Raw genomic sequence first — 14,413 nt, 5'->3', positions numbered from 1 at the left:
CTTATGTTGCATGTATGTGTGAGCGGCGCTTAACACGAGCAGGTGACCCGTACCACAATACAGTAATAGAACAGTAGAATAGCGCGGAATGCTAGGATTGGTACATACAAAAACATTGACGATTCAGACGGTACGGCGCAGATAATTTAACACAGCGACTAGTGTCGCTGGCGTACGGCGTGGCACTCAATAGCTTTTTTTTTCCTCAATAGATTGCTTAGCGGCCGTGGAAATTTTGTGTATGTGTGCGTGCGTCGATTAGGGCTCTCTAAGTACTTTTCTATTACGGTATTGTGATGTTGTCACAGATTACACACAGTCTCGTTATATCATAAACAACACAAATAAAACTATTACAACGCATACGCGTAAAGGTGAATAAAAGGTATTGGGCATAAGATGACAAAGGACTACAGTGGACTATTAACAAAGCCGTACAGTGTTATGTCCGTGAAAACATACCGGTGGACAATAATATGTTGTAGTGTTTTCTGACGAAAGCAGCAGTAGAAAACTAAGTTTTTGAGAATAACGTCATCTGTTGGTGAAAAAACAGAACACGTTTACGGTAGTTTATTGGAACACCTTCTGCTGTCACGAGTGAAACAAAGTAGAATACCAGCAAGTTACTGTGATCTTTGTCTTCTAAATTAATTGAATATTTTTAAACTCCGCTGTCATCTAAGAATATAGAAACCGCCAATACTTAGGTGTTTACCTGCAAAAAGTCACGTGAAGGAAAGTAGCAGTTTTGTGAACTGCGCCACCTATTATTCGAAATAGAGACTGCGATGGTTGAAGACACGGACGTGCAAGCGGACCGCGTGTCAGCGGCCGCTGTGCTACAGTTCGCAGCAAGGGAAGTTCGCGAGGGACGGAGGTTCTTCTCATTTGGATATTCTTACGATTTTGGCTCGGCCGCTCAGCGTAAGTTGTGATCAATATCTTTTTTTTTTTCTTCAAAATTGTTATTTTTATTTAGCTTAGTTTGGCTTATTTTCTGCTGCATCTGTCCCGGGAGTGTTCGAGGCGTCTGCTTAGAAAGTTGGATGGTTGTTGAATCAAGGTTGTTATTACATGGAGCATTATTTCTCTAAACCACTAAGTACAGCGATTGCTACTGCTTCGTTGACCTATGACCGTAGTAAGATTATAAGGAATAGGGGAGATCCCTTACAGAATGCTATGTCTACAAGTTAATATTTATATGCTATAGTAGAATAATATCTTCCTTTGTTTCTTATTATAATAATAATGAGTATCCGTCCCATGTCTATTATAAAAGCACTGTATCCCGATACTAGCCAAAGCATTAAGGGAAGTGTTGTCGAAGAGCGGTAATACGACAAATTGTTTTTCACTTCCGGCTTGAAAATTTAAAAAATTGGGAGTTAATGGTTTTCTCCAGTTTTTCGGAAATCGATTTTTCATCAGATCTCGACCTTTCAAAGTCCTATGGGAAGCTTCCCTGATTATTCCGGCAATGGGCGTCCGTACGTCTGTATGTGTTTTTAAACGGCTCGAAGGATTCCATCGTGGTTGACGCCATTCGAAAGGGCTTGACCAAACTTTGATTTTGAATACAATTCGGACCGATGCGGACCGGTAGGTTTTGGGAAATCTCAAAACAAATACGAAAAATACATTTTCTGAGTGTGTTTTTTTTTAATAGTTTTTAAAAGGCTTTACCGATCTACTGAAAACTGAGTGAAAATCGGTTTATCCATTCAAAAGTAATTGCGGTTTAAAAATTTATATAATAGGGTTTTATGTAACTTTTATCAAAGTTTTGCAAAAACATATAACAGCTTACTCTTTGGGATCGAAGAGCTCAAAATCGTCATAAGTACAATTCGAAGCGTTTAGGTATGGAATTAGCGGGAAGTTGCAGGGATGGCCTATAGTTTTCTCAATTTTTTTGTGGTAAACGCGTAAACTTGAGTCTTCTGGATGTTAAACTGGACAAGGTCTATATTCCGCGACCTTTTCTATCGAGGTCTCGATACGAGAGCCGATCGACACAAGTTTCGTCCGGCACTGGTCTACGATATCCCGATAGAGACCATCACCAGTACTGTCATCAGCATAGCAATTTATATAAAAGGAGTCCAACATATCATTGTATATCTTAAAGATGAAAATAAGTTGCTCTTTGCAGTAATATCCATTACTTAATTACAAAGTAGGTACTTACCGAGTAGTCATGGCACGTGTCATCAAATAGAAATGTCTTATGAAAGCACGCGAATCGGTTATGACTAGTTCTATCAGTACCAGACGGGGCAAAGTGCCAGATAACGAGTGTAACTGGTTCATTATTTGCGAAACGACAGATAAGGGGCCAAGGGTGAATCCAAGATGGCCGCCGTTGTTGTGTGTTTTTATTAATTATTGCGGTGTAATGCTGATGTGAGGCAACATGATAAATATCTGGAAAAATATGATTTGCTTGATGTCTTTTATTTGATTAATACCTGGCGGGCGCTCCCCAGTACCAGCTTCTTCCATTTGACCGCATACAACAAAGAGCGGCTCGGATCATCGCCGTTCAAGTCATTTCCGATCGGCTTGCTTCTTTGGCGTGCGTAGAGATATGGGTTCTCTCTGCATCTTCTACCGCATTTCTCACGAGAAGTGCTCAGAGGAGCTGTTCGGGTTAATAACAGCGGTCGAATCCCACCACCGGAAATCACGTCAAAATGCTAAATAGGTACCACCCGCACCACGTTGACGGCCGGCATTCCACAACCGCGCGGTTTCAAGTAATTTCTTGCCTCGCACAGCCATACAAGCATACAGCATACTCCCACTAAGGACTTATATGCTTACAAACATTTATATTGAAAATATTAGGGAATCGACTTAAGAAACAATTTGGATTTTGGCTGAACGACAAAGTAATTGTTTTTATTTATTTAATTATAATTTTGTACAGGTTAGAATCATTAAGTATGCACAGGCGCTTATTCCGTAACATAACAGATATCAAAAAACTTTAAGCTGATATCAAAAGTACGTTACCTTATCAGTAAATCGGGTCAGCTAGTTTTCCATAAAATAGTGCTCTCCAGAAATGCCAGACGGACCGTAAGAGCGTTTGTGTGTTGTGTTTCACAAATTCTCGTGTCACAACGTTCGTTCCCGTACTCCTCCGAAACCGCGTGACCGATTCTCATGAAATTTTGTGAGCATATTGAGTAGGTCTGAGAATCGGCCAACATATATTTTTCATACCCCTAAATGTTAAGGGTGGTCCACACGAATTTTTATATTTTTGGACATTTTTTTTTAAATTTGTTTGATTATGAGTCAGCATTAAAAAATACATACAACTTCAAATTTTCACCCATCTACGATCAACAGTTACTTTTGTATCGCGATTTTAATATCGGCAATACAACGTTTGCTGGGTCAGCTAGTAATAATCTATAAATCCATATATAATAAATAAGTGTAAATATTTTTTTCAGCATCTCTTGTCGATATGGGGGGGAGTGGCACCAGCTCCTCATCCTCCCACATGTCTCCAGGATGGCAGGTCAACGATCTGGATTTGGACTTGCCCGGCGAGCTGTCCATGAAGTAAGCATTTATAATCATGGTACAATGTTTAAATCTAAACATAAAATAGAAATGTTAGTTTCTAACCATTCGGAGCTCCTTCATCAGGGTGAGTGTATTGTTCGCAATCAAGCCCCGGCTCGCACTACGGTTTTGCGCTCGGCGGGGGCGCGGGGTGTTCTGCTAGTGATGACACGCACGATTTAAATAAATAAAGTTAATAATGTGTGACTAAAGGTTTATTAATTTAATATATATATTAAATACAGGCAACTCACATCAATAAAATGGGAAAAAATATATAAAGGACGATCTAATCTACGTACAAATTTGTGTGGAACTATCGGTGTTTGAATCTCTTTTTTCAGTTTATGTGTTTATTTTGTTGACAAACAAAAACATTAGGACATTGTATTATTTTTGTTGTGGCCTATTTAATATCAAAACTGTATAAAAGTTTAATTAATTTTCAGCGAGGCTCTACTATCGCTGCCTGCATTGGCAAACTTCAAACAGGAGGCGCCGTCCCCCACGGGGGTTGTGCTGTCCCCCCCTGTGAGGAGGCAGTGGCCCCCTCGCAGGAATGATGACAGACAGGTTAGTAAGCTATCTGATTAGTATTACGCAGTGCTTCGTGTAATATAATAATAAAGACCAAACACACGGTCGGATTTGGTACGGTCTGACCATCGCACGGTCCGGTGAGTGTGGGTGGACGCTTTGCATCTATTGGTCTGCCGTTATACTTGGTACGGCCCGGAAGGTAATAATAATAATTTTGTGCGACAATTCGACATACCATAGAATACGGTCCGGTATCAGACCGCATCTGATAATCCGGCCAGACCAAATCTGACGACGCATTTAGGCTATAAACGGTTTCTTGCTTAGTAAGTTCGTCCACCCACTTGGTACAGCCAGCAGTATGTATATTAATTGGTATAATTGAAAGTAATATATATGACACTAATAACCACCCGGTCGAATGGCAGTCACATGCTAAATACTTAGGACTTAAACTCGACCGGAAACTTTCCTTCAAGCCTCACATAATGCTCGTTTTAAGGCACTTAATTTCGTGTACTATATGTACTTATTTACTTTAGTTTTAAGTTCTAGTCATTATTTTTAAGTTAGGTTCGGTGATAGTAAATAGCCAGGTTTTCCCAGTTTCCTGGATTTTTCCCCACTTGGATGTATTGGTTATAAGCATTATAAAGTTTTATTTCTCGACACGTAGATAGGGTTGTAGAAATAAGTTTCTGAGAATTGTATTGCTTAATAAATAACTGGGGACACCTACAGATTTTAGTTCACTAAACGGTTATTTGTTTTCAGATCACTAGTATGGTTGTAGACAGCCGTGACGCGATAGAGCAGTCTCCGCCGCATAATGGCCTCATAAGTCAATACTGTGAGTACTTCTTACATCCATCAACATTATCAACATCAGCCGGAAGACCTGCTTGGCAAAGGCCTCCCCCAAAGATTTCCACGAGACTGCCCTCATCCAACCTATTCCGGCGATCTTGACCAGATCATCGGTCCATCTTCTGGAGTAGGCATCATCACTGCGTCTTTTGGTACGTGGTCGTCAGGCCGTGGACTTTACTGCCCCAACGGCCATTTGTCCTTTGAGCTATCCCACTACCATTTCAGTTTCGTAATCCGGCTATCTATCGGTGACTTTGGTTGTTTTATGGAACTCCTCATTTCTGATTCGATCTCACAGGGAAACACTGAGCATAGCCCTTTCCATTACCCTCTGAGCGACCATGAGCTATCTCATCAGGCTCGTGCGTGTGGTGTCGCACCATAATAGTACCACCCCATCTCTTCGCGTGGATATTGTAAGAGGCGAATAAGGGACACAAAGAACGGAGGATAGGCAGCAGCATCCGAGCATCAACATCTACTGCGATCGCCAACCTGGCTGCCATGAAAATCCCTCCCCACAATGACTGACAGACTTATATTATCTGTATACAAATTAACATTATTATACTATGGCTTTTATGGGCCTAAAAATTCCGTGAAGGTTGTATTTGAATTTATCATCCTAAGACAGAATGCTGTCTTAGTCCTATAAATATATTTAACGTTTTGATTGCCAACGTCCATACTATGTTGAATACCCGGTGTGTTCTACTGAAATATTACGTTACGTACGTATAGAATCATATTTATTTACCATAGAGTCACAAAAATATACCTACATCAGTTTGTATAGGGGCTTTGACATGGGGAGAGAATAACTCATAAGTAATTGCCAGGACATCTTTTAAATTTTATTAAATAACAAATTTACATACTACACTTTTAGGTTGCCTGCACAAACCCAGTCAAGAACCATGCATTATTATGTTCTATGTAATCTGCTATTCTATAGAAGGCTTTCTTAAGTCATATTGTATATTGATCGATTTTTTATATAAGAGGGCAAACGGGCAAGAGGCTCGGGATGTGTAGTGTTGTTGTGTGCTCGGGATGTGTAGTGTTGTGACAACCGCACATTGACATCCGCAGCACCAGGTGTCAAGAGATGTGTTGCCGGCCTTTAAGGCTGGAGTATGCTTTTTTCTTGAAGGTCCCTAAGTCGTATTGGTTCGGAAAAACAGCAGCCGGTAATTGTAAATAATAATTAAACTTGTGTTAATGATTTCGCAGCCAGTAGCCCCGAGAGCATGCAGTGCCAACCGGCGATCCCCACATCTATGATCAATATGAACGGCTACCACTCACCCACTGAACACGATAATAAAAGTAAGATATACTTCCATTTTTTTCGAGAGCAGGAACCAGTACATTGAGATACAGGTAAGTTACTCTTGAGACGTTTTTGCGTTAGTGGGTGTACGTGTACGGTCAGCAAATAAATAAATAAACCAATACTTTTATATTTTTTTGTAATTTTTATACCCAGGTACTTTATACTGAATTAATCATATTAAACAATATTAAAATGGTGAATTTTAATTTTAAACATAACTTTTAATTTCTTCAACTCCAGACCTCATTTCGAGCTCATCCTCATCCTAACATTCATCCGATGAATCATTTGTGTTAACTGTAATTATTATATCTAAAGTCTCATCCGTGCCTTGAAATATCTAATAACTTTACAATAATAACTCTGAACAATAAATATTATAAACGTATACCTGTACACGGGCGGAATGTCTACAACTCGCTTACAATTACCTACACACCCGTTTATCACACGACGTTTTTAAATAATCCATGATTGAATCGTACATGTAAATATTTTATTTTTTGAATTGAATTACCAAATGTTAATTGGTAGATGCTGGTCTGTTGATGTGTTCTCCGAGCTCGTTCGACGGCTTCTTGCACTCTCCAGTGCAGCAGCGGACTGATGTGGTCTACAAGGATGACTCCAGGTAACAAAACACCATCGACTTTTATAACAGAGTAATCTTCTTAAATATCTGCAATGTAAACAACTCAACCAACTGAGGTGAGCGGATACTGAATGCTCATTGGTTAGGTAACGATCATAGCATATCGTAAAGCAGTGTTTTTCAATCTTATTTATTTCGCGACCCCATTACAGCTTGAAAAATTCTGGCGACCCCTTGTCAGTCAGATACAGAATTTATAATTCAGATTTTATATATTTATAAGACTGAAGACGTCGCCTTGCGCCCGTGTTCATGTGAATGAGGCCATACAAGTCAGTACATTACTGCAAAGACTGTTTGTTGCTCGTCAAAACCATGTTAATGGTGGATAAGCACGAGCTACACTCGGTAGCAGAACGGTCGCCGTGCCATTGTAAAGCTGTCATATCGAACGACAATCGTATCGAATATTTTACTTCTTAGTGACTTAAAATTTACTTGACAGGTTTCAATACGTGCTAGCTGCGGCTACGTCCATAGCGACAAAACAAAACGAGGAAACACTCACATATCTGAACCAGGGACAGCCCTACGAGATCAAGCTGAAGAAACTGGGCGACCTCTCGCACTCCAAGGGGAAGATATTTAAGGTAACGAGCACAGCGTTGCTCTAGATAATAATAGTATGAGCTAAAATAAAAAAGCAATTGTGTGGTCATATGAAAGCACGATGCAAGTGAAACTTTTTTTCCCAAAAGAACATATTAAAAATAACAGTAAAATAACCGAAAGAAAAATAAATATTTTTTTTTGTATGGAAAAAGGTGGACAAACGAGCGTATGGGTCACCTGGTGTTAAGTGATCACCGCCGCCCACATTCTCTTGCAACACTAGACGAATCACAGGAGCGTTGCCGGCCTTTAAGGAAGGTGTACGCGCTTTTTTTGAAGGTATCCATGTCGTATCGTCCTGGAAATACCGCACAAGGAATTTCGTTCCACAGCTTTGTTACTACAAAGCGTACGTGGAAGAAAGTTCCTTGAAAATCGTATTGTGCAGGACCGCAACACATCCAGATGGTGGGGATGAAATCCTAACTTGTGGCGTGTCGTGCGAAGGTGGAATTCGGCGGCAGAAATCAGGTGAAACAGCTCTTCGGAACACTCCCCGTGATAAATGCGGTAGACACACAATGAAGCGATGTCTACGCAGCGCGAGTCTTCTGGGAGTTAAACTGGACAAGGTTCAATTTACCCCATTCCGCGACCTTCTCGAGAGAGGACTCGATAGAAGACACAAATTTCTCCCGGCTTTGGTTGGCGATTTCCCGCAAGAGACCTGCATGGCCCGTGTATACGGCATCACCAATGCTGTAGTCTGCATAGCAATGTATGTTGGAGGTGTCCAACATATCATTGATATGCAGAAGAAACAGTGTCGGAGATAGCACACAGCCTTGGGGCACTCCAGCGTTCTCGGGCTTGGAATTCAAGCAATAACCGTCGATAATGACATGTATGCTGCGCCCAGTGAGGAAGCTGGAGGTCCACTTGCAAAAGCTCTGGGGAAGCCTAAACTATGGAAATTTTGAGAGGAGCGCCTTGTGCCATACACGATTAAAGGCCTTCCCCTTGCTTTCGATAGCGGCCGCCCATCTATGCGTTGGGTATACCAGAACATCACCTGCCGATCGACCATGGCGAAAGCCGTACTGTCGGACGTTGATCAACTGGTGACCCTCTATATAATAGGTATACCAAGAGCTGGCGGTTAATTATGCTCTACATGATTTTGGAGAGCATGGAGGTAATCGCTATAGGCCTGTAGTTTGCCGGATCCGAACTGTCTCCTTTTTTTGTGATCGGATGGACAAGGGCTGACTTCCATGAGTCAGGGACTACGCCTTTTGTATGTGAGTGTCGGAATAAACGCGTTAGCACCGGCGACAACTCGGTGCACACGTTCTATGCACGATTGGAGAGATGCCATCCGGCCCGCTCGACTTCCTGACGTCCAACGAAAACAGAGCTCGCTGAACAGTTTTCTGTTTGAAATGTACTTCAGGCATGGAGCTCTGACACCGTGGGATGGTTGACGGTGTTTTTCCGTTGTCGTCAAGAGTCGAGTTGGAGGCGAAAAGAGCGCACAGGAGATCGGCTTTCACTTTTGCCGTATGGGCAAGGGTGTCATTCCTCATGTGCAACGGCGGCATGGACGGCTGGCTGAAGTTACCAAGAGCAGCTTTCGACAACGACCAGAACTTGCGTGTTCCGGTCGGGTAGCTGGAAAGCTGCTCGCCGATTTTGACGACGTGTTTTGACTTTGCACGGGCGATTTGCCGCTTAAAAAATCTGGAAGCACGGTTGTATTTCTTCTTTAGAACTATGCAGTTCGGATCCTTTGTGCCCAGCGCCGCAACCCAAGTTCGATACGCCTGTTTTTTGCAGTCAGATGCTGCTTTAACTGACGCATCGAACCAGGGCTGTGATCTGCCACCGATCGGTACCACAGAACTTGGTATAAAAATATCCATGCCCTGTAGTATCATCAGCTACTGCAACGGCGCAGGCACTAGGATCATCCGAAGGGAAACAAACCTTGCCCCAAGGGTAGGATGCAAAAAGGAACGCATCCTATCCCAATCTGCTGACTTGTAGTACCAAACGCTGGCGGGTCGCTGGTGGTCTGCGACCAGGCAATGGTCGGATGTTCCGAGAGGGGCGTCGACAGAGACCTCGTTACTATCGGGATGTGTAGTCAGCAGAAGATCTAATAAAGACGGCATGTGGCGATCCACATCCGGGAGCCGCGTTGGCGACTCAACCAATTGGGACAGACCATACACCAGTGCAAAATTATGCACAGATCTCCCTGCGTAGTCATTCGGCATTGTGCCCGTTGAAATCACCCAAGACTACGATTTCAGCGGAAGGGATCTGTGCAAGCATGTCTTCAATTGCCGCTTGAATGCAGCCCATATATATTATGCTTTACTTATCAAATCAATATGGCTATTATAACCGAGATTTTTGGAAGTGTCGATTCAGATTATGACATGATGATATATTTGGAGATCCAAGATGGCGGATGTGAGTTTTTCAATTATATTAGTGTGGGTATCATTTTCGAGGTTTTAGGGAGTCTCAATTACAAATATGACATCCATTTTGAGGTCCAAGATGGCGGATGTGACTTTTTGAATAATATCAGTATGGATATAATTATAGAGGTTTTAGGGAGTGTTAATTCCGTATATGACATCAATTTTGAGATCCAAGATGGCGGATATACTTTTTTAATAAAATCAATATGTTTACGTACACATATGGGTACAATAAAGTCAACAGGTCCAAAAATAATTGGGAGTTTTTTCCCTAACATCTAGCAACATTACACACACAAAGATGTACGTGTCGCTACAATGACACTACGCGTACATGAATATTACACGACTACACCTTGTTTCCTTAGATTACTACATCTGAGTATATTTTGTTAATCTGTGGTTACTATTAATCCGTTATTGTTGTTTCTTTTTGATTTTTGTTATCATTGTGAGTAGTTGTTGATTTTAAATATGGAATTTTAGTCTGGCACCTTAAGACTACTACTAATACCTTTGAAATGTATAAATTTTTTCCAATATTTAAAGACATCGATGAAAATGTTTTAAACCCCTGAAACTTTGTTTACATTTTTTAACATATCTTGTTGGTTGGCCTTACTGGACAGCCAAATTATTGTGAAATAATTATAATTACATCTCTGTAATTTTGTATCGGTAGAGTGTGATCAAGATCTGTTTCCACGAGCGTCGTCTCCAATACATGGAGCGGGAGCAGATCGCGCAGTGGCACGAGCAGAGACCTGGAGAGAGAATCATTGAGGTAAGTGGAGGTGGGAAGAGGGGAGACAGATAGTTTCGCAACATTGGCAGCTGTTTAAGACGCCATTTTGTGTTTATTTAGACCTTAATTTGCTTGCTTCACGTAGCAGTATAAGAAGAAAACTATTCTATGTTGCCAAATTTTTTGTTAGTCGAAGCGGATGTACTAGTTTGGCCGGTCTGATATGTGTTCACATATTGCTGACTTAAAGTGACGTCTGTGTTTAATATCCACAATGTGTTCTTAAAGTCGGCTTGAGATATTGCGTTTGGTTTGCCCAATGTAAGACACGCCACAGTCACAGTCCAGTTTATAGACACCCGCATGCGCCATTTGGGTGTCTACGATTTTAAGCTCATAAAGACCTTATCAACAATATATTATATACTATCGGGTTTGCTGACGACTAAAACTTCCAACGCCGTCTTTTAGCCTTATACATGGTGTAATCGTTAAGTGTGACCAGGCGATTATTCCGTAACTATTACATATATAAAAAAACTGATACCGAAAGTTTTTTTTGGAGAGGAGGAAAATACATTTACGTATTGAAGACGCCGAAAGGGGCCCCTATGTCGGGCTCCGATGTAAACACCCCCTACCGACTAAAAACCTCATTAGTGCTGATAGCCCTAAAGGGTCTTACAGTGAAGCCAGGCCGGGTCCTTGGAGGCCGACAATATAGAAAGTACGTTACCTAATCAGTAAAATGACATCAATAACTTTATAAAAATCAAGTGAGGTTACACTTAACGATTGCACCCTGTATAGATGATTTTATAAATTCATTTGGAAGTTTGTAATTAAAAATTTTCGAAATGAAAGTAAATAAAAGCTGTTTTTATTTTTCTAATAATTATTGCTATATTACCAGGTGGACGTGCCTCTATCATACGGGGTGACTCGTGTCGAACAACCTTCAACCCTCAACGCGTTGCATGTCTTCTGGGACCCCACCAAAGATGTCGGTGTTTTTATCAAGGTAGGGATGATAAAATCCTATCTCAGATGGGTTGTTACGAAAATTTACAAATACTTCAAATTCGATTAGTCACTTTCACTGGACGTTCCCAAAGAAATATTATAGAGCTAAATAAATATCACTTTAAAAATTACAAATTATTCAGTAACATAATATAGTATGTAACGAATTATTAGTACCTAGTGAGGAGTATATAATATACTGACTGCTATAACGTGTAATAATTTACTTGCGGAATTATACTAATGTTTTCCGAACCCTGTACTCCTGACTCCTAACAATACTCTATGGGTGTGGTAATAATGGTGTCCTGTATCATCAGGTGAACTGTATCTCCACGGAGTTCACCGCCAAGAAACATGGCGGAGAGAAGGGTGTACCTTTCCGCATCCAGGTTGAGAGCTACCTGGGGAGTGATGAGAACACCAGGCTTCACGCTGCTGCCTGCCAGATCAAGGTATTTATATGATCCCGGGAATTAGTCGTCCTGTAGCGGCACATCCAGCCATGTTCACTTTGCAAATAAAATAAAAGAAATGTATGTTTGTGATTTGATGAATGATTCTTTATTTAACTAATTAGTGTTTAATTTTAGCAATAAAATACCAGTTGTTTTGACTTCCAAAATGACAAGTACCAATAGTTAAAGTACAGATATCAGCAAAACAGATATGATGTAGGTAATTATTCATAGATGGCGTTGTCATGAATTCAGTTTGCTAATAGAATTTGGTGTTTCTAATAAGATTAAAATACAATAAAAGTGTTTTACTATAAGGGATATAAATTTTCAAGCGAGATGTAAATTAAAATACGTGCAAAGTTGCGGGTCCCTTGTGTCCTTGTTAACGTGCTTTTATAAGATTTAATTCTTACGTTTTCTAAAATGTAAAAATTCTAATTTTAACAACTCCACATTATATGGTATGGATCAAAACAATTTTGGAAAAATGATTGAAGCATGATAACAAATTTTTACTTTCTTTTGAATTTTTTCATACAAAATGTAGAGTATTAGTTTCCGTGTTATTTGAGTACCTACCAAAAATCAAAACATAATACCGTGTCCACGTGGAACGTTTCGAAAAAAAAACTTGGGATCGCAACTTTCTTCTCGACGACTACGACACAGCACTACACTGTAGGTGTCCGAGTACTCTTCCCTAATTGTCATAAAAAAAAAACTATTATTTGTTTTACCAACTGTCATTTTATGAATCTATTCCATGCAGGTGTTCAAGCTGAAAGGCGCAGATCGCAAACACAAGCAGGACAGAGAGAAAGTCAGCCGGCGTCCCCCTTCCGATCTGGACAAATACCAGCCGGGGTGTGAAGCCACTGTCCTCACCACGGTATGTAGCGCTGTGACGTCACCGGGCTGAAGGTTTGCCTGGACCAATACACTTTCAATACTTAGAGACTTACTTAATAGACTTTCAAGACTTATTATTATGACGGAGATTTTTTGTTAATTTATAGATCCGATACCGATATTTCGATCCAATTGAATGAATCGTGGTCACGGCGGAACTGCGGAGGCGGTGAGGAACTCTTGGCACATTGACACGTGACACTAATAGTACATTAATTTTTTCCACGTGGCGTCTAATTCGTTTCGATTAGGGATTAGGAAATCAAAGATTTCCTCATTCACGACACACTACTAATGACGTCCAAACTTTCGGGCCTTTTTGTTGCATTTGTACTGTAAAGTGAGATCACGATATTCCATGCCTGCGCTAGTCTTAAACCATCCCCCTTATTAAAATTCTTAGGATGTTTTTTAATTTCGATACTTACTAAAAATTTGGCAATTGTGGGCTGTCAGCTACAGCCTGGTGAAAGAGCGTTCAGGCGTTCAGGCACGTAACATATACTAGCGTATATATAGCTGCGGTAGCTAGTGTTTTAATATCCAAAACACCATAGAGCCAAGTATGGCTGACTGTTTACAACTTGTCAATCAAGATCGGTTGGAATATAATTTAAGATTATTCTGTGTTTGTACTTATGCCTATATTTCTTTTGTAATATCGAAAGAGTTTGAAAAACAAAATTTTATGAACGATGCGGGACTCGAACCCACGACCTCAGCTGGCGTTCCATACCAATGCTCTGACCAAGTGAGCTAACCGTTTGAGTGACGTATCGTCATAAAATCTTGTATGCTTTGTTCAACTCTCAGGTTGTGGCTTCATCTACAGGATCCTAGAAGTGAGGGTTGTCACTTTAAAAATGTAACAAATTGTTTATACCGAAAGAGTTTATCATAGCATAGTAAGTAATATGTATAGATCTGTACTTACCTATTTTAGTGTAAAATTCAAATAAAACAACTGCCAGTAGGAACTGATGCACTTCTTTGTGCGTATCTACAGCTAACTAAATAGACTCAGTGATACCGTCAACAACATGTGACCGGCTCAAGCGACAATAGCTTGTCGCCAGCCGCACTCTCACTCACAACGTGCAGCGGGGTGGTATCGTATCGCTCGCGAATTTGAAATCGGTTCGCGGTCCGCTGACCATATTCTTAGGCCCGGTATCCACCAAAGCGGAGAGGAGAGGAGACGAGTTAAGATAAGCCGTGAAGCTGTCAGGTTATTTCCACCAGAGCGGT

The 14,413-nt window shown here is 40.8% G+C and overlaps 1 protein-coding gene across 4 annotated transcripts in view; it reads left to right on the top strand.

Annotated features, from left to right (window-relative positions):
• LOC126975053 (transcription factor CP2) overlaps positions 1–14,413 on the top strand; it is a 57,792-nt gene that overhangs the window by 11,619 nt on the left and 31,760 nt on the right. For 3 of the 4 annotated variants that reach the window (XM_050822852.1, XM_050822850.1, XM_050822851.1), the window contains exons 2-11: positions 3,471–3,582; positions 4,035–4,158; positions 4,900–4,975; positions 6,229–6,324; positions 6,866–6,962; positions 7,429–7,573; positions 10,710–10,811; positions 11,686–11,793; positions 12,116–12,250; positions 13,026–13,145. In XM_050822852.1, the coding sequence (XP_050678809.1) occupies positions 3,471–3,582; positions 4,035–4,158; positions 4,900–4,975; positions 6,229–6,324; positions 6,866–6,962; positions 7,429–7,573; positions 10,710–10,811; positions 11,686–11,793; positions 12,116–12,250; positions 13,026–13,145 (1,115 nt within the window). Of the gene's footprint in view, positions 1–299; positions 928–3,470; positions 3,583–4,034; positions 4,159–4,899; positions 4,976–6,228; positions 6,325–6,865; positions 6,963–7,428; positions 7,574–10,709; positions 10,812–11,685; positions 11,794–12,115; positions 12,251–13,025; positions 13,146–14,413 lie in introns of those variants that run through there. The other variant, XM_050822853.1, reaches the window with a different exon arrangement.

Source organism: Leptidea sinapis, chromosome 34 (genome assembly GCF_905404315.1).
Source record: "Leptidea sinapis chromosome 34, ilLepSina1.1, whole genome shotgun sequence".
Lineage (NCBI taxonomy): Eukaryota > Metazoa > Arthropoda > Insecta > Lepidoptera > Pieridae > Leptidea > Leptidea sinapis.
This window is presented reverse-complemented; position numbering and strand designations above follow the sequence as displayed.